The sequence below is a fragment of the Acanthaster planci genome, linkage group LG06 (genome assembly GCF_054643075.1).
Source record: "Acanthaster planci isolate LZ-2023a linkage group LG06, COTS_SCS, whole genome shotgun sequence".
In the NCBI taxonomy this organism is placed as follows: Eukaryota; Metazoa; Echinodermata; class Asteroidea; order Valvatida; family Acanthasteridae; genus Acanthaster; species Acanthaster planci.
The window spans coordinates 361,417-388,545 of record NC_141782.1 but is presented as its reverse complement, the minus strand read 5'-3'; the positions used below and the strand labels follow the sequence as shown (position 1 = coordinate 388,545).

The window sequence follows — 27,129 nt, the reverse complement described above, 5'->3', positions numbered from 1 at the left end:
CCGAATCTCGAACAACAGAGGGCGCGAATAAGCTCGCCAAAAAACTAAACTGTTAAAACAGTCTGATAAATCAGCATAAACTCGAGACTCGCGAAGTCACTCGTAGACTAGCTTGGCAAGAGTTATGACGTGAAGATTATTATTGCTGCGAAGATGGACTCGGATTCAAAGGGTAAATGAGTTAAGTTGATCATTACTGTGACGTTCAGTGACGTTGTTGAACTTGAACCATGCATCCTAGTACGATTACGACTCGTCAGTGAGTTCGACCACCATGTTTACATTCTGATTCTGTGCTGGTCGAGTTCGCGGTGTTTAGCAAACTGTTCCTGTAATTAAGGAAACGAAGTCTTCTTTTTTAAACTAACTGACTTTCAGACCTTGAGGATCCATTCCTTAAGTTAATCCTAGTAGCTCTAGTTTAGGTAAATATTGAAAATATTTAAACAAGAAAGCCAGAATTTTGTTACCTGAGTTTGGCGAAAGACGACTGCATCACGCCATTTTGTTTGACATCTGGTTACCCAACCTAGCGATTTTGTACTTTCTGAAGGGTAAGGTACTACTCCATAGGCCGCCGCCTTACTCATGTTACTGGGATTGCAGGGGAACTTTTCCAATGCCACAGCGTACGGAACCATCAAAAAGATGGACCCAGTCATGCCAGTAAGGCCTACAAAACCCTTCATCCAGGCTAAGGAACCACTAATTCATTCACAAATTCGTCTTTGTTCTTAGCTCTTCATCGTGTCATTTACACGGCCATTTTACCCCATAATTTCCCTCAAAAACCAAAGCCCTTTTTTCTTTTCTTTCTGATATGAAAGAGGAAATCACTGTCAACTTATCTAGGTAATTGTTTTGAAAAGGTAGATTTTGTTTCCTAATTATAGGAACAGGGTACTAAAGGTGTAAATGAACACCAAGTTCTCACCCATGGAATGGTACATCACCTCTGCTAAATAGGCGTGCTTGAGAAATCATGGAAGTAGGGCACAGTTCCCCCTACCCACAGTTTCTATTATATCTTGGTCTGGTACCCATGATGCTTCAAAGTTTGACCCCTAATTCTCATGACATCCATGACATCGTGAAATTTGCAATCAGGGGGTTGTCCCAGCCTGTCATTTATCTCTAGGCTTATGTCATCTTGTATCACAATCACATTCATTGGATGTATCATAAAATATGTCAGCTGAACTTTCTGTAAAACTGCTGTTAATGTTTCACCCTATCAAACTTCAATCTTCTTTTAACCATATTTACACGTCAATTTTTGATAATTTTCCAATTTTTTTTCCATGTTAGTAAAGAGGTCTGGTCATCTGATCATATTTTGAGTCTATCCACTGTTTATCCCTAGAACTATGGTTCTTGGACAAGGCACTTGCTGCTTTTAAAAGATTGAAAATAAGCCCACTAAATTCTGAGCTTAGACCCTATATCCACCGTCGTCAAATATGTTGATATGGTATTAAATGTTCACATTTCAGTGGAAAGAAATTGTAGAGTTAACAGAGTGGAGCCTGAAACAATCGTAGAAACTGATGGAAAACAGGATTTATGATAAAATATCAAAATATACACCATTTTGTGAACTTTCTTATTTCTTAGCCTGAACTTTCTTTCTTAATTCTTAACAGTACCAGATCATGAAGATGTTCCACTACCTGAGCAGATCACACAGACCTTTGAATCATCCACTGCAGTTATCAAGTTTAGCGGCACATGCCTTGGGTCAGACTCTGAAAGCTTCTCGTCAGAAAGCGACGAAGAGCGAGTCAAAACTGCTGATCACAGGGAATGCTTCCCCGACCCAAGCCAACAGGAGAATCCCCAATCAGATGGAAGATTACAGTCGACACCAACGCCATCAGCTAATTGGACGGAGGAGAGCTGGAGAAGTGACTCGGGCTTCAACAGCGACACGGCGACAGCTCAAGGACAGAGACATCATGAAGACCATGGGGAATCGGAAACGAGACAGGCATGCACGGATGGTGTGAAGCCTGAAGATAGGGAACATTATCCCAGTGAGACAAGACCAACAGAAATGACAGTTCCGGAAGTAGCTTTAGATACTGGCAGCGCCCCCAAAGCACCTGCCCAGATGATACAAGGAAATTCACTACCCTCCTCTCCGGAGAATTTTGCCAAAGAGAACGCATCGCCATTGCTAACGGAAAGAAGCAGCAGGGACCGAACTGCACACCGAGAGAGGTTTAATCCATTCAACAGGGTACCCTTCATCCACGATGACCACTTTGACAACATGGCTAGTTTTCCCTCTGTCTCTGGTACCTCTTTCTCAGGAGACAGAGATGACTTTGGTAAGTTTACCAGTAGCTTTAAAAGTCACCGTTTTCTTCGATTCGATCATTTCAATGAAACGCTTTGTGTTTGTATGTTACTGTACGTATCGAAGCACAAGTAGAAAGCTGAATGATGAATCTAAGAAATGTACACAATTCAAAATATGCTATTATTGAGATTTATGAGGATGCCTCTTACATATTCACTTCTTTAAATGTTGCAGTTTTTATCACTTTTTCACAAGAATTAGCCATGTTTGCTTATTACCACAGATGCATGTTCAGGGTTAAATTAATTTGTTCTGTCATGCAAGTCTCTAGTCATAAATGTACATGTTTCTAAAATATTGCTCGTTCAAAGACTAGTCTTCTTTCCAGTTCCCACTTCCAATGAATTTCTGTGAACAGGACTCTGTCCTTGGTTTTGTTTTGTCGTTAATTCCAAATAGCATTTGCCTCTTCATGCTGGTTGCTGGTTGTTGCTGCTGACAATGCAGTTAGCTGTAATAAAAGTTAATAACCATCCGTTCTTTCTCATTCTTGGTCCAAAAAATTACCTGGTAGGAAAAAACAATGTATAATCTGTGCTGTCAAGATAAATGAATAGTGCCTCCCGGAGCCTTGAAGGAGCACTTTTAGTGCAAAACTGAGTCAATTCATGTACATGTATGTATTCAATTGGAAAGGCACATGAGTGTGATCAACTACATGTAGATGTCTGAAAGGGTGTTGACCTTCCACAAATCCAGGCCTGCCAACCTAGCCGTACTCCTTCCTAAGGTCAGGCATTACCACACAAAAGATTCAAAATCTAAATGAACTCAAGGCTCATTCAAATACATATACTTTTTAATCTATTGTGCGGTAATGCCTGACCTCAGGAAGGAGTACGGCTAGGTCGGCTGGTCTGCAAATCACATAAAAATACATTCAGCTGCGCTACCAGTGTAGCCAATTGATTTACTTTGTCAGTTTGGAATGAATAGGCTGTTGGCTAATCAGGGGTGTATAGGCTGAGTACCCTGAGGGCTTTATTGTTTTGTGATCTGGGTAACATGTATTCAAGTTGGGTGACTTGAAATACTTTTATTCATTATTATAACCAAAGCAAAAATTCTGATTAAAACTTAAATTTCAACTCTGGCCGTCGGGCAATATTATCCCAGCTAATAAAACACTGGTGCACTATTTCCTGAGAGCTTCCATTGGTTTATTCAAGGGTTTCCAAGACTATTCCAATTAACAAAATTTAAGGACTACAAAATTGGACCAAATCGGAACTCTCAGGAAATAGGGCACCAGTGTTTTTATAAGCTGGGATAATATTACCCGGTGGCTGGAGTTGAACTTTAAATTTTGATCATAGTTCTCGTTCTGGTTATACATGGAGCAGTCAGCAGTAATTTATGCAGGTGTATTTTATTGTAACGGGACTACCTGGTACATGTATTGCATGTGCCCCTCTTCTTGCTACCAAAGTCGGTGTGCTGTACTGAATCTCGGGCTAGGCCTTACGACCGGTGGAACATCAAAATTCACCGTTTCTATTAGGACTAGTGTCATCCATCCACCCTGGGGTCTCAATGAGAGTGCATCAAGCCGTCACCTAGAGTACTGTCATCTCAAGGACTACAAGCAAGCTGCGTCAAGGTTGTTGTTATTTTGATTAGATGTAATTGCCGGTACATTTTGAATCATGTAATTGGATGTTTTGTTTATTTGGAAGTTGTTGGAGAATTGAGTTGTCCCCATCCCCACCCCCCAAAAAAAGAGTTACACAACTTTGGTTAAGATGGCTTCTAAGGCAGAAGTTGATTCATTGCGAGACGAAATTACAAACTTGACCAAACAGCTGAAGGAAAAGAGGCCCCGAGACTGTCAGCTCTCCATCTTTTCTGTTGATGCCAACACAAAAGAAAGTTGAGTGCACAATACAATGTTTTTCAATATCGCAATCAAATTTTGACCTTTGTCAAGATGTTTGTGTTGGCACATAGGCAGTCCAGTATTTGGTCAATTTTCTTCTATTTATTAATCCTAATTGTCGTCAGTTATCTTGCTGGGAAGTATCTTGACCTAATCCTACCATGTATATGGCATGTTTAGGTTAGGGTTGAAAGAAGCCCTGTAAAAAGTTAAAGAACCTGTTATATGTATAATTAACATCAAAATATAGTTCTTGTCTATCCTGGGTTTTACTTTCCTTCTTGGTTTTATTATTTACTAATAGACTGTTGAAGATTGTATGTAATATTGTTGGTTTTGTTACACTTCTCCAATCGTATGTTGATAGGTGAGCAGAGTGAAGGGAATACTGCTGAGTAGTAAAAGAATGAGAGTTCTGGACCAAGCGCCCCTTTTTACCCGGTTTTTGCTCAAAACCCTTGGGTAGTACATCGACCCAAAAAAACGGGGATTTCCACTCACCTTTTGACCCCGGCACCGGTCGCTCGCTCGCTGTAAACAACCCGTGAATAGCGCCGGGGATTTCCACTCAACTTTTGACCCCGGCTGTAAACAACTCGTGACAGAAATCCCGCCCGAATAAAAATGAGAAAAATTTTAGAAACCTAATTATAAATAAGAACCATGTCAACTCAAGTATTTATCGTTTCAGACGACCACGAGCGCCTAAATGTCGACAACTGCAATCCCAATGTTACCTATGGCCCCTTTGACCCGAGTAAATTAATCATTTCAAATCCCGTGGTTAAAGAAGGGATCTACACTTCACCCATTTTTTACCATCACAACGACCAAAACAAACGCCTGTTGATTATGACGACAGAACCCTGTTACGGTATAAACCCACTTTACAAATATGGCACTCGAGATAAAACGCCCGAAAACACCCAGGGCCGTCAAATTTGTTACCAGATACAATCACCTACGGCAAGCGTACTCGATCACATAAATTTGGCCGTTTATAAATTTATGGAGTCTCAAGGGTCTAATCTCCCGTCTAACACCGTAAATGCCTACAAAGCCAGTCACGATATCGATGAATTGAACAAAATCGAATATGTAGTTAAACCGCCTTATACGGCTAAACACCAAATGTACGTTAAAATAGATCCCTTTGCTTCGCTATTTGATCACAAAAAAAGATCTATCGACTCGTCAAATATCGATAAATTTATCAATAAGAGATGCGACGCGCAATCATTTATTTGTGCAAAAGACGTATACTACGGTACCCACGGTTCACTGTCTTGCGGAGCCAGCGTCAGTTATAGAGTGACAGCGGCAATGTTGAAAATTAGAAATGACGGTCTAATTTCGAGTAAGTCGGCGTTGCAAGCGTTTAGCGGATTTGAATTAAAAGACGATTAAATTTGAAAAATCAATTTAACCTCGGTTATATTAACCGGGGTTAAAATTTTTTTTTACTTTAAATAAATAAATAAACCCTTATATAAAATGACTGATGCGGAACTTTGCCACTTGTTGAATATAAAGGAAGTACACATAATTGGGGCAACGAGAAATGTGAAACCAAGCCCGCCTTGTAACCACCAAATAGTTGAAATAGATGAAAGATATGCGTGTAAAAATTGTGGTCAAATTCTTGGATGGGTTTCCTCGTACACTCCCGCAGACATGGGAGATCGGTACTTTAATCATCACGTTTGGAAAAAACCCAAGCCACCAAAATCGAGAAAAACGTTGCAGAAGTATAACATTTGTTTTCAAAACGGCGAAGCGGGTGAAATAGAATACAAGTTGAACCAAGCTTTAAACGGTAAGATCTCTAGAGGTAAACCGTTGAAGGCTTTAATCGCGGTGTGTTATCAAGACACAACTGGGGAAACCAAATCTAAAGTGAAAGACCTTTTTCAAGTCTCGGATAAGCACTGGGAAAATGCTATGAAGAAGTTTAACCTCGCCAAACAAGACGTATAAAACGTATATAATAAAATGGAGACTCACACTTTTCACTTGACCGAAAACCCGCAGACGTTTAGATTGAAAAACGAGATCAACAACACCAAAGGCGACAAAGTCGTCCGAGTAAAGAATATTCAGTTTGAAGCTGGATATTTTAACGTAACAAACGCCACTGAAATTGAGTGGGATACAAACTTGGACGGTAGGCCAGCGGGGGTACTTGGCGAACGACCGCCCGGTATACCCTCAGTGGAAAGAACGGACTCATCTCCCAATCCAGAATTAGTACAAACAGCTAAAAACAGATTGATCCAAGCAAATAAAAGAGGCGAGTTAGCGGAAGAAATCAGAATCATCGCTGATGAAATTGAGCAGCTAAACCAAGAAATCGCAGCTTTAGAAGATCAGTTAAACCAAAGACAACCATCAGAAACGCGAGCTCGTTTAGCTTTTGATCTCGACGATAAAAAAATTAAATCAGCTTCACTGCTCGAGGGGCAAAGACAAGCTTTAGATGAAATCTACGAAGGGAATCCACCAACTCGACCTACCACCACCACCAACTCCCCCAGGAGACCCAGAAGAGAATTAACTAAAAGACTGTTTTTGACGGGGCTAACTGGGCCTATATATGACAGACTTTATTCGCGAAGCTCATCCGAACCATTACCCGAGGGTCAAAGAGGAAGCATCATGGTATCTCCCGGTTATTACGGCACAGACTGGTTTCACTTTTTGTTAAACTCGATACCGGGCGTTTCTTTTAAGGTTCACACGGAATCTAAACGGGTCACTTTGGCCATTACGGACCCCAATCTCAAGTTGTGACTAAACAAAGAAGTGTCCAAGCTACTGAACTTACCCAAAATAAAACTTTTACCCAACGTTATTTACGAAGGCAAGTACGATTTAAACCCCTTGAAACTCGCGTTTATTCATTGCAAACAATTAAATACATTTGACAACTTTTATAACGGGCGGACTTTAGACTTGCTGTACGTGATAGCTACCGAGCCTCGCACCTGTAATCACTGTGAAACGCCTAAAAAGTTAATCGACAGGAACATCAGTGAATTGACTTTTTCTGTTAAAAACGACAGAGGCGAGCTCTTGAATAACATCGGCAAAATTTTAATCGAGTTAGACATTTTTTAAAACGCGTAATTATAAAAGATGACGACTAACGTATACCCAGATTTAAGTAAACACCCGGAGTTGACTTTAAACTCGACTGAACAAGCGGAAACAAAGGTTTACAGGCTAAGAAAGATCGAAGAAATTAAATCTCAAATCCAAAGAGAACGCGATGCGAGGGAAAATAGTTACAAAAAGATCAAACGACTTTTAACAGCGCTCGGATATGTGGAATATGGAGTAGAAGCACTGGGCGCCACATCGGCAGCCGTAGGCATTCCCGCCATTTTGGGCGTCGTTACCGGTCCCGTCGGACTTGTGATGGAAGGCATCGCTATCGGTGCGTTTGGCGCTTACGCGATTCTAAAGTACGCCTCTCGTAGACTCACCCACAAAACTAAAAAACATGACCAAATTTGAATGTTGGCAGACGCTAAATTAAATACAATTGAGGAATACGTATCTCACGCGATTGAAGACGGTGACATATCCCATGAAGAATTTGTCCTTATTTTATCCGAGCTGAAAAAGTTTAACGAGATGAAAGAAAAGATTAGATCACGTACGTCTACAAAATTGGAAGCTAGCAAAGCGAACACCAAAGAAGAATTTGAACGTCAAGTCAACGAAAGAGCAGAAGCGCTAGCCAACGAACGGGCGGCGGTTTTAAAAAAAGATCTTATAAAAAAACTTGGCGAATAAGTTTTACAAAGTCGGTTGAGTACAAACGAAGTGAGAACGACCGGAGGGAGTACGAAGAGAAACCAGAATGTTTAAGGTGTTCAAAATTATCAGAATCACCACCCGCTTATCAAAACTTGGTCTGTCCAACGGCACCTCCTTTAAAATTCTTTTAAAATAAATAGGAGGCAATTTTAGTAGTCTAAATATTTTAGTAAACGAAGACAATTCCTTTACAGCCGAGTTTCCAAATTTAACGCACGCGTATAAATTACCAAAAGTAACCACGGATGAAGCGGTAAATAGGTGGTCTGCCGAGGCGATATCGTTTTACCAAAATCAATTTAATTTTGCGGTCTATTGCGCGACGACGGCCTGCTGTGTGGGCTTTGATCTACTGTCCGACCCTAATCCGTACGTCTCGGCTTTATTTAACTTTCACGTGTATTACACCGTACGGAAAATATTTTACGACTGCGTGATGCCCATTCCGAGCGACGACGTATTTGACGCGTTACACAATAATTACGACAATCGGAAGTTTACCGACACGTGCCTTTTATACGGAGTAGACCCGAATAAATCGTACAAACAAACGAGAGACACTTTGTCGAACGGATTAGGCACAGCTTACTACTACGACAATGGATACGTACCTGTTCCGGGTAAAAACTACGACGCGCACGACTTACATGTGACCAACGGTAAATACGCGGGATCTACTTACATGGGATTTGGATGGGGAGGTTCCGGTCACGCGAGTACCTACACGGTCACCTGGATTTCACAGTCGGACGCGGTTACTTTGGCCTGGTGGGATTTTGTTCCTAAAAAGTCTAGGTTGACGGACGTGGGAATCACCAAGGTAAACGAATCAATTCGAGCTTACGTCTACGCATTACTAGGGGCACAGGCGCAGACCAAGACCAGCGTTTTGGCCACCGGCACCGGATTAGACGCGCGACGGCAATTTATTACGATTGTGGAATCTTTAATTAATTCGGGTCCCGATCTCGAACAGTCGATCGACCAATATCAAGATTCGTTACAATACGCAAAAACGCCTTTAAACTTCGTAGTCGCCCCGGGTTTGTACGCTCGCTCGATACGTGTAACTTATTTTAAAATGGAGAGAGAATTTAAAAAACTATTTTACAGCCCGCAAGGCTATTGGAAAGGAGAAAGCGCGGTCGATCATCTCCACGAAAAGACCGGTGCAGACAAATCGGTTATCAGGAAGTGGCTAAAAAAGCAGGCCATTTGGCAAATATACTTACCAAAACCAAATTACGTACCCAGACCTACAATTTTGCAATCAGAATCGGTCGAACCTAATTACGCGCATCAAATGGACGTACTTTATTTACCCTGGGACCGCGTTAAAAGAAAAACGTTTAAGTACGCTTTGACCGTGGTAGACGTGGGTTCCCGGTATTAAGAGGCAGAACCGTTGACCAGTAAAACCCCGAGCAAGTGAGTGAAGCGACCAAGAAAATTTACGAGCGATCACCTCTGACCTGGCCCAAATTCGTAATGGTAGACTCAGGGTCTGAATTCAAAGGCGAGTTTAAAAAGTTAATGACAAAAAATAAAGTACAAATTCAAGTGGGTGAACCTGGGGTACACAGATCTCAAGGAATCGTGGAAAGGTTTAACCGCACTTTAGCAGAGCGTTTATTTGGACACCAATACGCTCAAGAAATGTTAAACGTGGGTGTGCGTAACGTGGAATGGGTAGAACGTTTGCCTCAAGTTGTAAAATCGTTGAACGAGGAAAAAACGCGGTTAATAGATGCTGTTCCTGCAGAAGCTATAAAATTAGCGAGCGTAGCGAGCCAAACACCCAGTGCACCTGTAAGAACTACCCAAAGAGAACTTCCTCCAGACGCGGTCGTCAGGTACCTCTATTACCCGGGCGAGCAAGAGGGCGGCACCGTCAGAAGGGCGACAGATCCTATCTGGTCCGTGGACGTTTATCAAATTGGAAGGCGAACAAGTCAATTTAAACGGATGAATGGCAAGCGGATAAAAACGGGCCCAACTTTATATTATCTGTTAAACGGACCAAATAGGAGTTTCGTCAAAGAGGAACTTCAGGTAGTACCCGAAGACACCGAATTACCGCCTGATTAGCTTGTGCCCGTAAGCCAACGTATCGATTCCATTCGGCAATATGTAGCGCTTTGTATCTAAAGGTGACAAACTAAGTTTATTTTGTGAAATGGTGAACACCCGATGTTTATCCGATCTAAATAATTGTTGTTTATTCAAATAAGAAACCCGGTCAAATAGGCAGCTTTTATACATCTCGTGGGTTAAGCTTTTCTCGGTTACTACTTTGGAAACCCCTTTCGCCTTCTTTAAATTGTGATCGGTAGTTAAGATTGAATACATTTTCGGTCTGATACAAACAGCTTCTAAAATTGTTTTGCCACCAAATTCGTCTTTCATTTTGCTTATAACTTTTTTATTTTTGACGCTGTAAAGCGGATGATTGGGCGGGTAATTACTAAAGTCAAATAAATTACGCTTTTCGTTTAGGTAACCAGTTAAATCGTGTGAGCTTCGCTCGATCTGAACTAATAGAGAATCAGTGTCCGTGTAAAGTAAGCGTACTTTTTCACCAAAAGTTGATTTTAGTTCGTTGTAGTAGAAATCGTACATTAACGTTTTTGAGATATCGAGAATACTTACACCGCAATAGATTGGCTTATTTAATTTTGTTTTGGTTCGGTACATCTCCACAAACGAAAGCTCGCAATTCTCAAATGGCACCGTCGATTTGTAATTTGGTCTATAAGTTAATTTTTTGTATTTGTCGGCATCTTGTACGTCCCTCAGTAAATGACCGTCAATTCGATATCTCACATTTTCCATCGTCTTTCCAAAGACCGAGTTGTTCATCAATTTGAAAAAGTCTTTCTCAAAATCATTTTTTGCTTTCTTGCGCAATTTCGTGTTTTTGTCAGTATAGCTTTTCATCCACGGCTTTTGACGAAATTTCAATACCCGGTGAACTTCTTTGATCCACAACCCTAGTTTGAGATATTTTTGCAATGTACGATAATGAACCACGTATTTTTCTTTGGTGTTGAGAGTGGCCACTAGTTTGTCTACCGAGATGTCTACCGAAGTCGGTTTTCCATTACCAATTAAATCCTGTTGGTAACTCGAAAACCATTCGTTTGGCACCGACATACATGTATTTTCGGGTGCAAGTGGAAAGTCATTATGTTTGTCATGGTGACGTTCCGGGTAATCTAAAGAGATCTCAAACATATAACCGTAGTCGTCAGTTAGCCGTAACTCTTGGATATAATAGTAAGTAAATTTTTCTAAGTCTGTTTCCCAGGTAAATTCCCCTACAGGCAGATATTTGCTCATCGCCCAGCCGTATAAATTATTTGCGTCTAGGTACATGATCTGTGACTCTGGCTTATTCGGGTCGTAATCAGGTAGTTTTGGATTATTGGCCTTTGCATATCGCTTTGCACCCACACTCGAAATACCACCTCTTTTTGCCCTTTCAAAGAACAAGTGCTTATCAATGTCTGTCAGTAGTTCCAATTGGATGTCAGAGTATTTTAAGAGGGCATCCCACGACAGGCCTGGCGCCGTATAATAGTTGGCTGGGTCAAGGCCGTAGTTCTTCTTGCATACCTTCCGGAAGTTTTCAAATACACCCGCGAGCAATAACACATCCGTTTCCACGTATAGGTCGTGGTAGTCGCCTAGGTTTTGGCAATTAAATTTTCCCATACTGTATCCGCACGAGCGTATTCTTGCTCGGTTATCCCTCCCTGCTTCAGAGAGCTATAGAAAGCGTCTACTGGTGGGAGCCGTCTCTCTTGGAACCGATCAAAGGAGTCTATATACTCATAGGGGTAAATTCCCTTTTCCAAGAGTAAACTCGTCCTCCCTTCGGTCGTACTCGCTGCGCTTTTGTTTTCTGGAAACCTTTCGCAAAGTAAGTTAAAATCATCGGGCGAACAATTTTTAACCAACCGATCTAGCGAAGCCGCCATAAAATGAAAGGAGTCTAAAAATCTGAGTTGGCCAAAAGAAAACGAAATGTAATTTTCAGTATTTTTAGCGATCAACTTGATTGATTTCCCGTAAAATTCGTGAGCGCCTTGCATAATCAAGTTGTGTAAGATCACCGGAATAGGTGTTTGATCGACCACTATTCTTAACTTGAGATTACAACTAGCGTGCGCTGGGCCTCGGTACTTCCCCGTCACGTGACAATGATCTCTAACCTTTCTAAAATTGTTGATGGGCTTTTTGCAATCCAAACATTTCCTTTCTTTGAACTCTTTGCATTCTTTGCCTTCAACTTTAACTATACGGCAAAACTTGATTTTTTCTTCTTTTGTCTCTGGTGTTTTTGGAATATCACATTGACAGTGAGATTCATCCGCTTTCGCTCGATCTATCAACTTTTTTCATATCCAACATCTATTACATTTTTCGTAAATTTTTTGTAATTGATCGTTCCAAATCAACGGCTCTTTGTTTTTAAACGTTTCGTTTATATTCGCTGTTTCCCGAGAAAGTGACCCTACAAAATTAACGGCCGCGTCTTGACCTCTATATGTTTTTTGGCTAGTGCAAACTCCATCGCATCTGACGACAGCGTATGAGTATCCGCAAGGTATATGTTTTTGAGTTTTCACCGTTTTTGTATCGGTACTCGCTGCGCTTAACCTTTCTAAAACCCACTCAAAATCGGCATAAATTACAAAAGGCGCATCTTGCTTATTTTTATAATTTTCAAACTTGAGTATATTCTTGCCTTCGATTGGCATTTCGACTTTACATGTAGGAACGTTTAAACCTTGACAATCTTCTTTGTGTCTGATTAACTTATCTCTATTTTTATATAGGTTTCTAAAAATTTTTCCATTTTTATTCGGGCGGGATTTCTGTCGCGAGTTGTTTACAGCCGAGGTCAAAAGTTGAGTGGAAATCCCCGGCGCTATTCACGGGTTGTTTACAGCGAGCGAGCGAGCGGTGCCGGGGTCAAAAGGTGAGTGGAAATCCCCGGTTTTTTGGGTCGATGTACTACCCAGGGGTGTTGAGCAAAAACCGGGGTTCACGTCATTCCAGGATTTTCCCATTTTTTCCCACCAAAAATGTTTCGACGATTTTTTGAGTCGATGTACTACCCAAGGGTTTTGAGCAAAAACCGGGTAAAAAGGGGCGCTTGGTCCAGAACTCTCATTCTTCTACTACTTGCTGTCAATGTGGAAATAGTTTTTACAAAACATTAAAAGAAAGAGAGTTTAATGGTTTAAAAAACCTAATATTTCAAAACTGAGGATTTCTCCTTACACGAGATACAAGTAAGACTACACTTAGTAATTTCAGTCCAGATGGTGTTACAAATACTGCTTTTAAAAGTTAAAACTCGATTTTGCGGGTTTGGAGTCCCATGTGTAGATGACATGACCTGTATGTATTGAGTAGAAATGTGGTAAGAGAGTATACATCACCTGAGCCTTCATGTTTCCAGAAATGAAGAGGATTATGGATAATTGTAGTTTTGATGGATAATTTGGTTTTATGAGGGCATACAACTTTTCTGTGTGGGGGATGTGATTTAGTTTGTTGGTTTGGAATGAACGGGCTGTTGTCAAGTCTGGATTGCATAGGCTGGGTACCCTGACAGTTTTATTGTTTTGTAATCGGGCTTACTTGTATTCAGGTTGGGTGACTTGAAACGCTTTTATTCATCATGAATGAGGTACAGATTCTCCTTAGCATGTATTGCATTCTTGAATTCTGGTCCGTTCACTGAAGCATAGACTATGGCATAAAAGGTCCTGGTTGGGACTGATCAGTGTCATTCCTTCCTTAGCCTCTGCTCACTGCATCAGCTCATTGTTTGGTCTGGTTTACACTGTGATGTAGTCTGTTGGGTGTGGCATGGGTATGCAGTTGTAGATTGCATGGCCATAGCATCGGGAATGACCAACGCTTGGTGGATGTTTAGCCGAGGTACGCTCAATACTTATTTACTCTATTAATGAATCAAATTGTGACGCGAGTATTGCTGTATAAATATTCATATGTACGTGTAATGTGTACTATTTGAATATAATTGTGTGGATTGTGGGTGTTTAAATGTATACAATTTCTTTACAGCTACACCTCTTTCCCAAGTTGGGGGTTTGCTTGCTGGGTAGTTCCGATTTGGTCCAATTTTGTAGTCCTTAAATTTTGTTAATTGGAATAGTCTTGGAAACCCTTGAATAAACCAATGGAAGCTCTCAGGAAATAGTGCACCAGTGTTTTATTAGCTGGGATAATATTAGCCGACGGCCAGAGTTGAAATTTAAGTTTTAATCAGAATTCTTGCTCTGGTTATACCAGTCACATGACAAAGATTAACTTGATCCTGATCCCATGTTACATGTATGTATTTCATACTGATATGTAAATATATATACATGTATAATGTATATTTTTATATTTGTCATGTTTATAACATATATTTTATGTCTTTTAATTCAGCATAGCTGAATATAGCCTAGCTCTTTGCTTTCTTGAATGGTCAAGTACAAAGAATAAGTCGTTGGGTTTCCAGACAGTTGTTAATTTTGGACAATTCAGAAAGGTCCCCAGTGCAGATCATTGAGGGAATTGTGTAATTAAGACACCCTGTTATGTTTCCAAGGTACCCTGAGACACGAGAACCAGTCTACATCCAGCGACACTGACACTGAAGTCAGTCTCCCGTCCAAGGACCTGGATCTGGCCTTGATTACTAACGAAGATCTGGGTATCACGGAAGACCATTTCTCACATCCTGAGGTATCAGCTTTTGTCTTCTGTTATGTTCATGGCCCTCAAGACTTCTTGTGAGCCAAGAAATTCATCCCAAGTTAACTTAGTTTTGCCAAGATCTTTAGTCAGGCTGTAGGGTACAACCAGACAGATTAGCGTTTTCAACTTTTGCACACCACATCTAACGCGCCATGCTCTATTGAGTAAGTTTTGTCTCCTTAAGCATGTTACTAGTGAACAACTCAACAATATTTTGTGCTAAATATTCAGAGTTGTGAAAAATGAAAGTCTTTACAGTAGCCCAGGACACGAACAGAGCTTATAAGTACTAAAAAAAAATTGCCATCAGAATTGGAACCAATGTTTTCGACTTATTTCCCTTCAAACAAGATGAAGTGCAATATGTAATGAGACAGTGCATGCCTTTTTTTAAAATGATTGTCATCATTTGACATTATGCTAGTAAGCAGTTTGTATACGGGGACAGTCTTGCTTAATACACTGTTTCTCGTGTTGGCCAGGGCTGCTTTGGGTTCTCTAGGCAAGAGGAGTTGGAGGTTGCCATAGAGCTATGCAAGGAGTCCGTCAAGGAGACGAGTGAACACTCCGAGCAACGACGAGAGCTGGTCAACAGGCTGGTCCAGCTACGCATGAAGCTCTTAGAAATCAAGGTCAGATTCTCCAAAACAGTCATTCGAAACGTGTACAATGGGCTAGAGCCTTTTGAAATCAAACCCAGGCAGCAGGCCTTGTGTCCACAAGCAAGGCACTTTACAGTGATAGTTCCAGGTGTGTTTGTTGTGGTGTCCTTAGCATCAGTGGGCTACAAACTCAGTCTGCTTTACACAAAGGAAGGATGTGTCTCTTAAAAGTCGATTAAAAAACCAGTTTTTGAATCTGCCATCAACAAGGACACTGTAATACACTTCTCAGTATTTTCAAGTATTTACTGGGTACCTTTTATCAATGCTGTAGTCAAGCCCATCTAAAGCCCTTCCACTGGCCCCATCACATACCCAGTCATGAGTCATTTTGCAAGTCCAGTAACAAGTAATGGAATGAACAGTGACACAGGTATGCTTTCGTCACGGTTCGTATAATAACTTGTGACTTGACCTAAAGGATGACTTGAGATGAACTTGAAAGGACTTGGAGGACTCACTTGTAATGAGTTGAGGACTCACTTGTAATGAGTTGAGGACTCACTTGTAATGAGTTGAGGACTCACTTGTAATGAGTTGAGGACTCACTTGTAATGAGTTGAGGACTCACTTGTAATGAGTTGAGGACTCACTTGTAATGAGTTGAACTACATCGCTGCCTCTGAAAGTGTTTAATGAAGTGTTTGTGACTGCTTCCCTCACACCACCTGTTGCTGCTATTTATCTTTGTTCAGGAGGGCATGGAGAAGGACCCGGACATCAAGCAGGTCCTTGGTCATAAGTTTGTCAAAAGGAAAGGCAAAAGTTCCAATCACCAATGTGATACATGTAACTCCATCATCTGGGGGATGCTTCAGAGTTGGCACAGGTGTTATGGTGAGTGTCTCCCGTCTGTCAAGTTGTAGTTCTTCGTAAAAATAACATTCCCTCGGGCCTTTTTTCATTCTGGAAATGAAAGTTGTAAAAAGGCTTCTTCGTGGTGTCTGTCTTTGCTCTGTTATTTTGGTCATTATAGCTTTGTTTTGAGACCGGTATGCGTATCTGACATGATGATGTTGAGTATTTATTCATAGAGGCTCTTGACCTCTCTTCAAAAAAGCTTTAACATCTCTTCAAAATGAATTCCACTAAAAAGTGACTCTGGGGAATAATGCAATTGTCCGTGTACTTATTCTTTAGCATTTGGTAGCTTTCTACCTTCAGCTTCATTCTTACTGAAAAAGCCAAGTCATGTCCGTGAAGAAGTTCAGATTGATGTTGAACACATGCCAACTTCTGGGCAATCGTTTCACCAGAGGTATATTAAAGAGTCATTGTTTGTTTTGTTTGCCAAGTATAAGTCAGGCTTGAGAGATCTTAAATTTGTCATTTAAATCTTATAATCACCTGGGCGATTTCTTTTCTAGAATGTGGATTTAGCTGTCACAGCAAATGTCTCAACTTTGTCAAGCGGCAGTGTGCAAGCACTAAGGTAGGTAGGCATCCTTAAGACTGTACACCAGAAATACGAGTCAGTTGAAATGTTTGTGTTTGGAACTTTGTAGCAAACAGGATATGATTCTGAGGTTCAGTGGCAAGCTGATGTCCTGTGCATCTCGGAGACGTCTAAGGCTGGATGTAATCAGAGTTGGTTCAGGTTCCCTTGGGGCTATCCGAGTCCGTGCTTTCATTGTGCCCTGGGCTTGGGATGGAACTCTAAAGATCTTTTGTCTCCAGTGTCAAAGATTTGTGAAATTAATTTGGGTTTGTATATTTTGTATTTAGCAAAAATTGCCTGTCTTGAATGATTTTGGCCTATTCTCAGGATGGGTGGATAGGCAGCTAGACGCCCTCCTGGTCAGGTATTAGCCATTATTAGGAGTTCCTCTCAAATTCTTGGGTCAACTCCCCTCTACCAGCAAATAATGTAAAATGTAACCACATCCAATAGACATATGAGTGCCATTTCACTCTGGTGTGTTCCTCTCTCTTCAAGGCATTATGGGTTTGTACACATAATGTTGAAAATTGGGAATGTGCTCTCTTGGAATTTGCATCTGCTAGTATCAATGTGTAGCAAACACTTGTTCTTAATAGCTGAAGGGGGACCCAGGTCTTTTAAGAGAGTTTTTAGACCCCTCCCACCCTGCCCCCACCCCCACCCTGCCCCCACCCCCAGACTAACCTCTGCATGACACCAGCTTCTTGTTATTTTCGCGTATCAAGCTCAAAAATTGCTGACAGGTTCCTTTCACGCTTACCCCTCTGGATTAATGATGCACTCACTGAACTGCCGTTACGTTTGAGATATTTTGCTTGACAAATAAAACTCCAGAACTTTTGGTCACAACTTTTCAACTGCCTTACAGAAATTAACTTCTGGGTGCTTTGTGCGATGTTTTTTTTGTTTGCAGGCGACACATCCTGTTTTCCCTGCCTATTCCAATGGGGTTTGTTAGAACAGTGTTCGGACTGTCTGTCAGGAATTAACATGTACACATCCATGACAGCTTGGCATCATTTTGTTTATTTTTTGTTGTTATTGTGATGCAATATATATGCAAATAATTTGCTGTGCTGTGCACCAATCACATCAAAAGTTAACATCAAGTCACATGCCAATCAGAGCAATGTTAAGTTCTCAGTATTTTTTTTATTAAACCAATATCAAACATGGCATGCTTTGGCATTTTAAGTACATATCTTTGCATTGAATGACAAATAACCTTGCTTGATGTTTCAACCAACAAATGTACATTTTGTCTATTCAAATTTATTGAAGGCTTTTTTTAGATCCCAGTTTTTAAAGTAAGGCTCAGTCAATGATAGGATGGACTTTCTTAGGGGACAATTAACTCAATCGGCAAAACATTCTGGATTCTGGAATAATTTCCTCTGCAAAAAATACAGATTTCTCGGCAGGGATTAAACTGTCTATGTGCACATGGTGTTTTGGGGTCAGGAAAGATGACAGTGACAAACCTGTACACAAGATCTATGAATTCAAAGTCACTGTAAATCACCATTTTTTGTCTTCCATGTACCCTTTTAGGCTAGATCAGTCCCCAGAATTTCTATGGATAACCGTAATGCAGGTGCAAATACACAGGTACTAATCAATGTTTCATTTCATTGAAACTCTTCCAAGCTTTCACAATCCGTTTCTTAACCTCTCATATACTAACTCTTCTTCAACTTGTCCAGTTAGTACCTAATTCTGTCAGGTTTTGGACCCATTAGTTTGTTTTATTCTCTGTTTGTCATTTTTGGGGTCAAAAATTTGGTTACGTTCAGCCCGAATCTACAGACACGCCGAGATGTGAAATGAATTGGGGTGTTCATCCAGTCACCAACAGCTCATGAACATATGATGTTATCTGAGAGATGGTTTGTTTCCCCTGTAATCCAAACCACTTCAATCCACCAAAATCCCACTCTAGATTTTGTAAGAATTTGATGGATGGAGTATTGTAGAGCCCAGTCACCAGTGCTATCTTACACGTTGCTTGATGCCTCAGTTCCTTTCAAGAGGAAGGAATTGTCAGCGGTTTACTGCTCAGTGTTGGATTGTGGCTGATTCTGGGTGGGTCTATCTACATTACGTCAGGGGATAAAGAACAGTGTTCATTGGTTCAAGTTGTTTTCAACTTACCCTTCTGTCCGTGCATTATTTTGTTCGAAAATATTCCACGGAGAAATCTCAAGTGAGCTTGTACATTCCATGTATTAAATGGAACATTCACTTACATTTGGTAGTGAGACAAAGTTGAAGGGAACGGTTGAATCCGGGGAATTCATGAGGGGAATATTATTGTTTTTCTTATTTCCGCAGAGAGGAATCATTCATGCTGTAGATGATATCAAAGAATCAGAAAGGAAAACATCATCCAAACATTATCAAATGCTTGCCTTTATCCATCACATTCAACTCTATAGAAACTGCATTCTGTATAGGTCTCGTAATGCATTGGTAGTAGGGTCAGCAAACTCATGTAGCCTTCAGTTACATTTATGTGAACTGTCATCAATCCACAGGTTGAAAGTGATTCCTAGCTGAACTGATCTTGGAGACACTGAATAGTTTCATATCTTGATGTCATGCCTATCTTTTCCTGAACTCTTTCATGGAATATGGTGCTGCTACTTATTACTCAGCCTGGAACGGAGGCTACAAGATCGTTGCTTTTCAAGCAAAGACACCAACCAGCAAAAAAAAGCAGGGGAAAAAATATGTAGATTGAGCGGAAATAACATATTGGTCATAATATTGTGGTATCTTGCATCTACACTGCAAACCTGTTTAGTGATTTTATTTGGCAGAGTTCCAGATTTGTCTGTCGCTGATCATACCATCAGGCCTGGCAAACTTAAAAGACCACAAATGTCACGGATAATTCGCCAGATGTAAGCTCTCTCATGAACATTATACTAATGGAATCATTCAAAAGAAATACATACACATGTACACCTGTGCCAAACTCGGCACATGATATGCAACCAATATGACATTTGTAGTTGTCATGCAGTGAAAGTGCATTCATTCACCCCCATCTGTACAGACATAAATTAATCAATCAATTACGTTGCACCATCATGATTTTCCCAACCAGGAAATTTCTACTGCACATTTATGGTATTTTCCCTAACAACAGCACTGTTCATCAAAACTGATAGTAATAACGAAATCCCACGAAGCCTCTCAACCTCTTGTGATGATAGTAAGCATGTGAAGGTCCGATGACTTTCTTGTGGGAGGAAAAGAAAAGTTTCATTGTTTTATTTCTCTGATGGTGGCATGCAAAAAACGTTGGAAGTCAGTTGAAAATTTTAGATTTCATAAGAAAATTGACTGCATTTTGAGGAACAAAAGATTGTAAACAAATTTTTAATTTGAGAATTGATATTCAGTGGCTGATCTGAGCGTGTCAAAATTGGACTTACAATTCCAAAAAAGTTGTGAAAGTGTGTTCAGTTTTGTAAAAATTAATAATATTTCAGCTTATTTTGCTCATCAATATCTGCAACAAAACGGCAGGTTGACAGTTTGAAATCTTTGGATGTAACAGCTTCTCATTACAGTCTCCTATAGCTGAAACCTCCGGGCATAGCATTTATCTAATGAACAGGTGTATGGTGACATTTCCAGATTGGAAATATGTCTGGTTATTTTATGTTTTCCAGCAGATATCTAAACGGGGTTACATCATGGATATATGCCCAGAGATAGGCCTAGCTGCTCAGAATTACCGATGTGCAGAATGCAGGACGCAACTATCTTTCAGTGAGTTCAAACATCAGTTTTGTTCATCCTGCTGAAGTGTAAGGAGTAAAATTGATGAAATATTTGTGAAATCATTATCATCATTAATCATTAAAGTTAAAAGATGTTTTTTTTGGGGGGGGGGAGATGGTTACACCTGTAATTCCTAAAACTTTACTGAAGCAAGATATGAGACAGAGAGAACCCCCCCCGCTTTGTGTTGGGCATTGCCTCACTGGAATCTGAGGAATTCTTTTCAGACAGCTAGGAGGGATGTGTAACCATAGTCTGGAGTGTGTATAGCAATTGGACATCTTGAGGGGTACGCCCCCAGTCTCAGTTCTTGCTGGATATAAATCAAATATAAAGGCATGCATGAAATAGGCAGTGTCTGAATCATGTTTAGAGCTAGGTCTTGACCATTTGCAAGAGCCTTATACTGACAGCAGACATAGCCACAATTCAGGGACGTTTGTTTGTTGAAGGCTAAGCCAAGGATCCAACGCTCATTATTTCTCTCTGGTGTGGTTTCATTGAAGCACACTGCCTGTCAAGGTCACTTACTGTTTAGCTTTATTTCGTGAGTAGATAGAGAGCTCTCGGAGTTGTTTGGATTGTCCCTGACACTATCCGCCGTTGAGCAGAAACATCCCCCCTCGTCTGTTGAAAAGAAACCGTCTTGGTTAGGAGTGTTCATTTTGATGTTTAGCAATGCGACCATAATGCTTGCATTTCGCAGTCGTTTGTGAACCAGGGATGCGCAGTTACTGCCAAAGGAGCCTCCATTGCTAGGAAATTGTGCCCTCTCTTGGTCCAGCTCAAAACCCATAGAATGGCACTGAGGCAGTGATTTGATCAGCCTTGGGTATGACAAATTACTCCTCAAGGATTTTTTGGTCACTCCTCTCAATGTTCCACAACACTCCAAATTTTCAAGATGTATTTTTTTTTGCGTTGGGAAGATGTTAATTATATATAACGGTTTGCCCGTACCCAACGTATATTAATAAGCACTGTATGCTCAGTGCTTGTCCGAGAGCTTGCGAAAAAAACCTCACAAGCTTACTCGGGTGGGACTCGAACCCACGACCTCCTGCTTACTAGTGCAGATGTCTTAACCACTCGACCACCGAGCTTGCTGGGGTCAGCTGGCCGGTCCGAGTCAAATGAAGCAGCGGGTACCGCGAACTATTTTCAAGATGTATTTTTGCGTTGGGAAGACATCTCTGGGACAAGCACTGAGCATACAGTGCTTATTAATATACGTTGGGTACGGGCAAACCGTTATATATAAACACTCCAAATCTCAAAATATCTTCAGTCTCATTATCCCCCCCTCATTGTTCCCTTTGTTTCTGCCATTCTTTTTCCAGAGGGTGATGCCGCAGACCCAAGGCAATGTGACTATGACGGCCATTATTACTGCAGTCTGTGTCATTGGAATGACACAGAGGTCATTCCAGCCAGGGTCATTCACAACTGGGACTTTAACACCAGGAAGGTCTGTTTTCCTTTCTCTAAATCAACAAGTTCCATTCTTCATTTGGTATTTTCTTTGAAAATCTTGACAACTTTGGATTCTCCTGGGTGCAATCCAGAAAGCTGCCTCTAGTTTTTAGCTCTGCAGTTTTTTATATGCATTTTCGTATATTTCAGATATGAAGTGAGACATTTACCTCATTGATTGCCCCTCTTAATGTGACCTAGGCTCCACTGTATAATCTTCTTCCTTAATTTTATTAAGGGAAATAAACGAGCAAAATAATTTCTTCACTGAGCTCTCCATGACGGTTGAGTTTGCAAGACAGGAATTGTACAGAAAGACTGGCACACAGCACGTGGGTAGCTTTTGAGTTTTGACAACCTCTAAGTTATTAGTTTGCATTTTAAAAAAAGGACAAATTTCACATTCTGAGACTTTTTTGTGTGTTTTGTGCAGGTGTGTCGACAGTCCAAGCAATTCCTGAAACTAATGCAGCGTCGAGCCGTGCTGTGCGTTCAGGACCTGAATCCAATGTTATTCAACTACGTCGAGGAACTCAGTCAAATTAAGGTAGGTTCTGTCCAGATCTTACTGGTTTGGACTGCGAGACTTCCTTCTAGTAATTTACTTGATCAAGACTCGCTGTTGTCCAAGAAGATGAGATATATAAGAATGTCAAATGTAGCTAATTTTTAATTCTTCAAGTATTAGTGTCTAAAGATTATCGCCGTAAGTAAGATGGTATATTAGTGATGCATCGTGAAATCGGTGTCTGCCGTCTGTTTTGCTACGTGCAGAAGTTACGTGAGGAGATTCTGGTCATGAAGATGTACTTCCTGTCCTGTAGGAAAGCCATGGAGGATAAGCTCCTTCTTCAGGTACACATTCAATCATTCAACTTTGCCTCTATGACAATATTCCATCGCTTAGTCTCTCAGGCTCTATTTTGGGGATGGGCCTGCAATATTCATTGGCAAGGGAGGGGGGAATTCACTGTGTTTCTTAGCACCCAGAGAGATATTTCAAACGTTGAGGGGCAGGTTTTCTCAAAGCTGCATTAGATGTTGACGTTTGTACTTTCTAGATGAATCCAAGAATGTATATGCCTGCCAGTTGGGGGTAATAGTGTCTTGTAAAGTGCAATGGCTTTGTGGGTTATTTTGCTTGAAGATGGAAATACCACATGAAGTATGATTTTTCCCATCCTTTAGCTACAGAACCGACCTCACTTTGTGGACAGTCCAGAGACCTACTCCTTACAAGATCTCATTGATACAAAGGACAGTACTCTCTTATCAACACTGTCTGGTATCCATGGCAACTACGCAGTCCACATCAAGATAGAATGCCCAGTAAGTACCGCTAGATCAAAGATGATGTAAATCTGTTGGCATTTTAACCTTCAAATTAATGAGGCGTAATAAAAGTGGTCCAGTAGAGACTGTTGTTGATGCCAGCGACTAGGCCAAAGCACCCTGTGTTGCATGTGAAGTAGTGTAATTATGTTCCAAGCTGCTGTATGTTTCACATTTCTTGAAGTTACTTGATAGTGGATGCATTTTATTCACCAACTAACTGTGACATCATGCCCATTTACCTCGGCTAAGGTGTAGGGCTGTGAATATTGAATATTCCAATATTATTTTCCGAGGTTCTGTATTCGAATGCAAAATTCATGAAGAAGGGAGGATTTTCTTTGTTTTAAATGAGAAAAATTGCACTGTGGAGGCTTGTTTCAAGTAGATTCAAATGAAAAGCGACAGAAAGCTTACGATGATTCTAATAGTAAAGTATTCATTAACAAATTTCATAAGAATAGACATTTTTACATTTTGGACAAGAAGTACTATTCGTCTGTAAATGTTGCTAAATTATGGCTGGAGATACTCCTAGACGTAAGAAGCTAGTATATTGATTAAATGTTCAATTGTGTGTGTTATTGCAGCTGATTTTCTATATGGTTAGTTCATCAATTATCTGGCGGTCAATATGACCGAATATTCAATCAAATGAAGGTGGAATATTCGAATTGTGAATTATTTGAATTGACTCAGCCCTACCAAGGTGGCTTGATCGCTTATGAAGTATGAAGTCAGACCCTTTCCACAAATTTTTGCTTGGGTCAGTAACATGCTTATGGGTAATTTTGAATGACTTGTTTGAGCTTCCACAAGCATATATTCATAACACGGTGTGTTAGGTGTTATTCAAGAGCCCACAACAAAATTGACAAGCTTACTCGGGTGGGACTCGAACCTATGACCTCCTGCCTACCAATGCAGATATCTTGACCACACAGCTTGTTAGGGTTGGCTGACCAATTACAGTTTATGAGTCTTGTTCAACCTTGTATTGTTACAATTCCTCTGATGGCAATGATAGTAATCCTTTCTTGAGATAACCAGAGGTCCCTCGCATCAAAACAAGCCTGTGTTCTTGTGTCACTGTCTCTTGCTACCCTTTTGTCTCTGTATCTGTAGCTGTGTCAAGCAAGGGGTTTTATCTGTGAGCTCTGCAACTCTGATGAAGTCCTGTACCCTTTTGACATGATCGCTGCTGTTTGTTCCCACTGCTCAGCAGTTTTCCACAGGTAAGGCCACTCGCTCTCTTTATCACCGACAGAACTCTAGCCCAAAAAAAGAAAGAGATATTTGTCTTCTCAATCCCCTTGACCAGCAGGCATGTTTTGTATTTATTTCAGCCTTGAATGGCCTCGGTGGTGCTGAGTTGAATAGGGAGACATGTGTAAGCATCATTTCACAGTTAGTGTAAATTTCTGCATCGTTGTCACATTTGATATCTTATGTTTGCTTGGTGTCATTACAGGGATTGCTTCTTCAAGCATTCGGGAGAATGTCCCAAGTGTAAACGCTTATCAAGACGTTCCTGTCAAGAGGGACGATAAAACCAAGATGAAATGGAGAATGTGATTTATAAATATCTATTTGTCAAGTCATATAACCAGTATCTATTAATCTAGACCAGCAGCGTTCATATGCCAACTGTCTCAAGCAGCAAAACTATCTAGCAGATATACCGACCAAAATTTATCTATCCAAGGAAAAAAAACCACAAACTTTTTGCAGGAAGGGTCATTCTATAAATTTGGGGTCCCACGTGTGACATTGTTCCGTCCCTGTCTACACCTGACCTGTGTAATTTGACAAGAGGTATATCGCTGAAATTGATTTGTAAACTATTTTTATTTGTTTGACAGATAATTTGAAGTATTTATTCACTCTTGGGAATTAAAGAATGAGCTCTAAACATCAAAAATCACACACAATTTCACACAATTTGCTTAAGCAGGAAAAAAATTTGCTTAATAAACAAAGGTTACCGGCTCAAACTCTGTCTGATTGTCATGCTAACCAAAAAACAAGCTAAATACAATCCCAAAACAGTATACATTATATGGAGTTTTGGCTGGTAACCTCATTTATCAAGTAAGGTTTTTTCACGCTTAAGCAAATTTTGTGCTTAAGCAGCTCTATGAAATTGACCCCAGATGTAACAGGGATGGAAAAAAGTGTACACCAAATTTATAGAATGACCCACAACTGTCCTCTTCCATTAAAACTGATCATATTGTAAATCTCAACTATATCTTGTTCATTGTTTCTAAATCGTGAGAGCTATCATGACTGTTGTGAGTGTTTTTAAATATTGTTCAAATTTTTACAGTATTATATCACTTTCCTAAAATGCTGATAATTGTGGGTGGAACACCAATCTTTTCCTTTGTTATAAGAATATCAATCAATTTAAATCAAATTGAGGGATTTTTAAGTTGAAATTTTGATGTGGGAAAAATTTTATTTATGTCTAAAAACCAAGTGTTATTAAATGTACTATTTGGGGTATTAAATTCAAAAACTTTACTTTTGTACCAGAGTGACTGCAATTCAAAGTGAAACTTTTATAAATTCTACTTTTTGCTTGTTTTTAACCCCCAAATTACATTATGGAGTAAGGTATAATTCCAGGGAAAGTGAGTTTTCAAAAACACTCTGTCTTCTCCCCTGGGATTAGAAAGTAACATGTCCTTTGGTCACCTTGGACAAAAATTCAGTTTTTCTGACGACCATGAGGCAGTTTTGTGGATTTGTCAAAAAACTTGTTACAAAATACAAACATTGTGATAATTGAAAAAATTCATAAGATACAATCTTTTGTCCTTGCGGCTTCTGCTGGTTTACTTGTAAGTGGAATGTCCATGTATTCACAGTGGTTTGTATATTTGTCTTATCCTTGATGCAGTGTGATTTTTTTCCCCTCAGAATCCAAATGCAGCGTTTGCCATCAACATGGATGACCGAAATGTCTGAGCTTTGAGTCATGGATTTGTCAGATTCTGTAAAACATATAAGGGGGAAGGATTGGGATCAATATTATCAGTCTTCATGTGAATAAAATGTGAGATCTTAAAATTGACAGTGCTAGGTATTACGGTGTGTGTTTACACAATAACTTATTACTTACTTGCAAGTGTTCTCAGGAAATGGGAAAGTAGTGGGGGTTAAGGTTATTGATTTCAACTGTTTTAATTCTTGCTAGTAACCACTTGTTGACCATTGGGTTGGGTGTTGGAAGACCCAATTATATCCTAATTCAACTCCTTTGCCCCACATAGTTTCCTTTTACCTACGCCATCCTCGTTAACCTCCTTTCAAAATCAAGCATCTTTTTACATGAATTCAATATCTTATGAAGCAATCTGTGCAGGTTTATAAATGTGAGTGGTTTTCGTCATGGTATTTGACCAATTGTGTTGCTCCGCGTCAAATATCTGTATTATTATATAAATTTTTACCTTTGAAGTATATTCCACGTGTATACTTCTTGGTGGTGCTGAAGAATAAATCGTTCCCCGAATCTAACGTCATTCTTGTCAAAATGATTGGTCTGTCTGTAACTGTAGGGATACTCAATTATTTATGT

At 40.2% G+C, this 27,129-nt stretch overlaps 1 protein-coding gene across 5 annotated transcripts; it reads left to right on the top strand.

Annotated features, from left to right (window-relative positions):
- The first annotated feature begins 6 nt into the window (after window positions 1–6).
- Window positions 7–27,068, top strand: LOC110974698 (differentially expressed in FDCP 8-like). 5 transcript variants are annotated; one of them, XM_022226488.2, is made up of 14 exons: window positions 7–172; window positions 1,644–2,330; window positions 14,695–14,831; window positions 15,326–15,475; window positions 16,201–16,342; window positions 16,873–16,937; window positions 18,498–18,554; window positions 20,630–20,726; window positions 22,079–22,206; window positions 22,645–22,758; window positions 22,986–23,066; window positions 23,400–23,540; window positions 24,669–24,778; window positions 25,015–27,068. In XM_022226488.2, the coding sequence occupies exons 1-14, from the start codon at window positions 154–156 to the stop codon at window positions 25,091–25,093; spliced, it is 2,007 nt and encodes a 668-aa protein (XP_022082180.2). In that variant the 5' UTR covers window positions 7–153; the 3' UTR covers window positions 25,094–27,068. The 5 variants fall into 5 exon arrangements, with proteins under 5 accessions (XP_022082180.2, XP_022082179.2, XP_022082183.2 ...); XM_022226487.2 differs by having other exon boundaries at window positions 20,627–20,726; XM_022226491.2 differs by lacking the exon at window positions 18,498–18,554.
- Window positions 27,069–27,129: the final 61 nt, after the last annotated feature.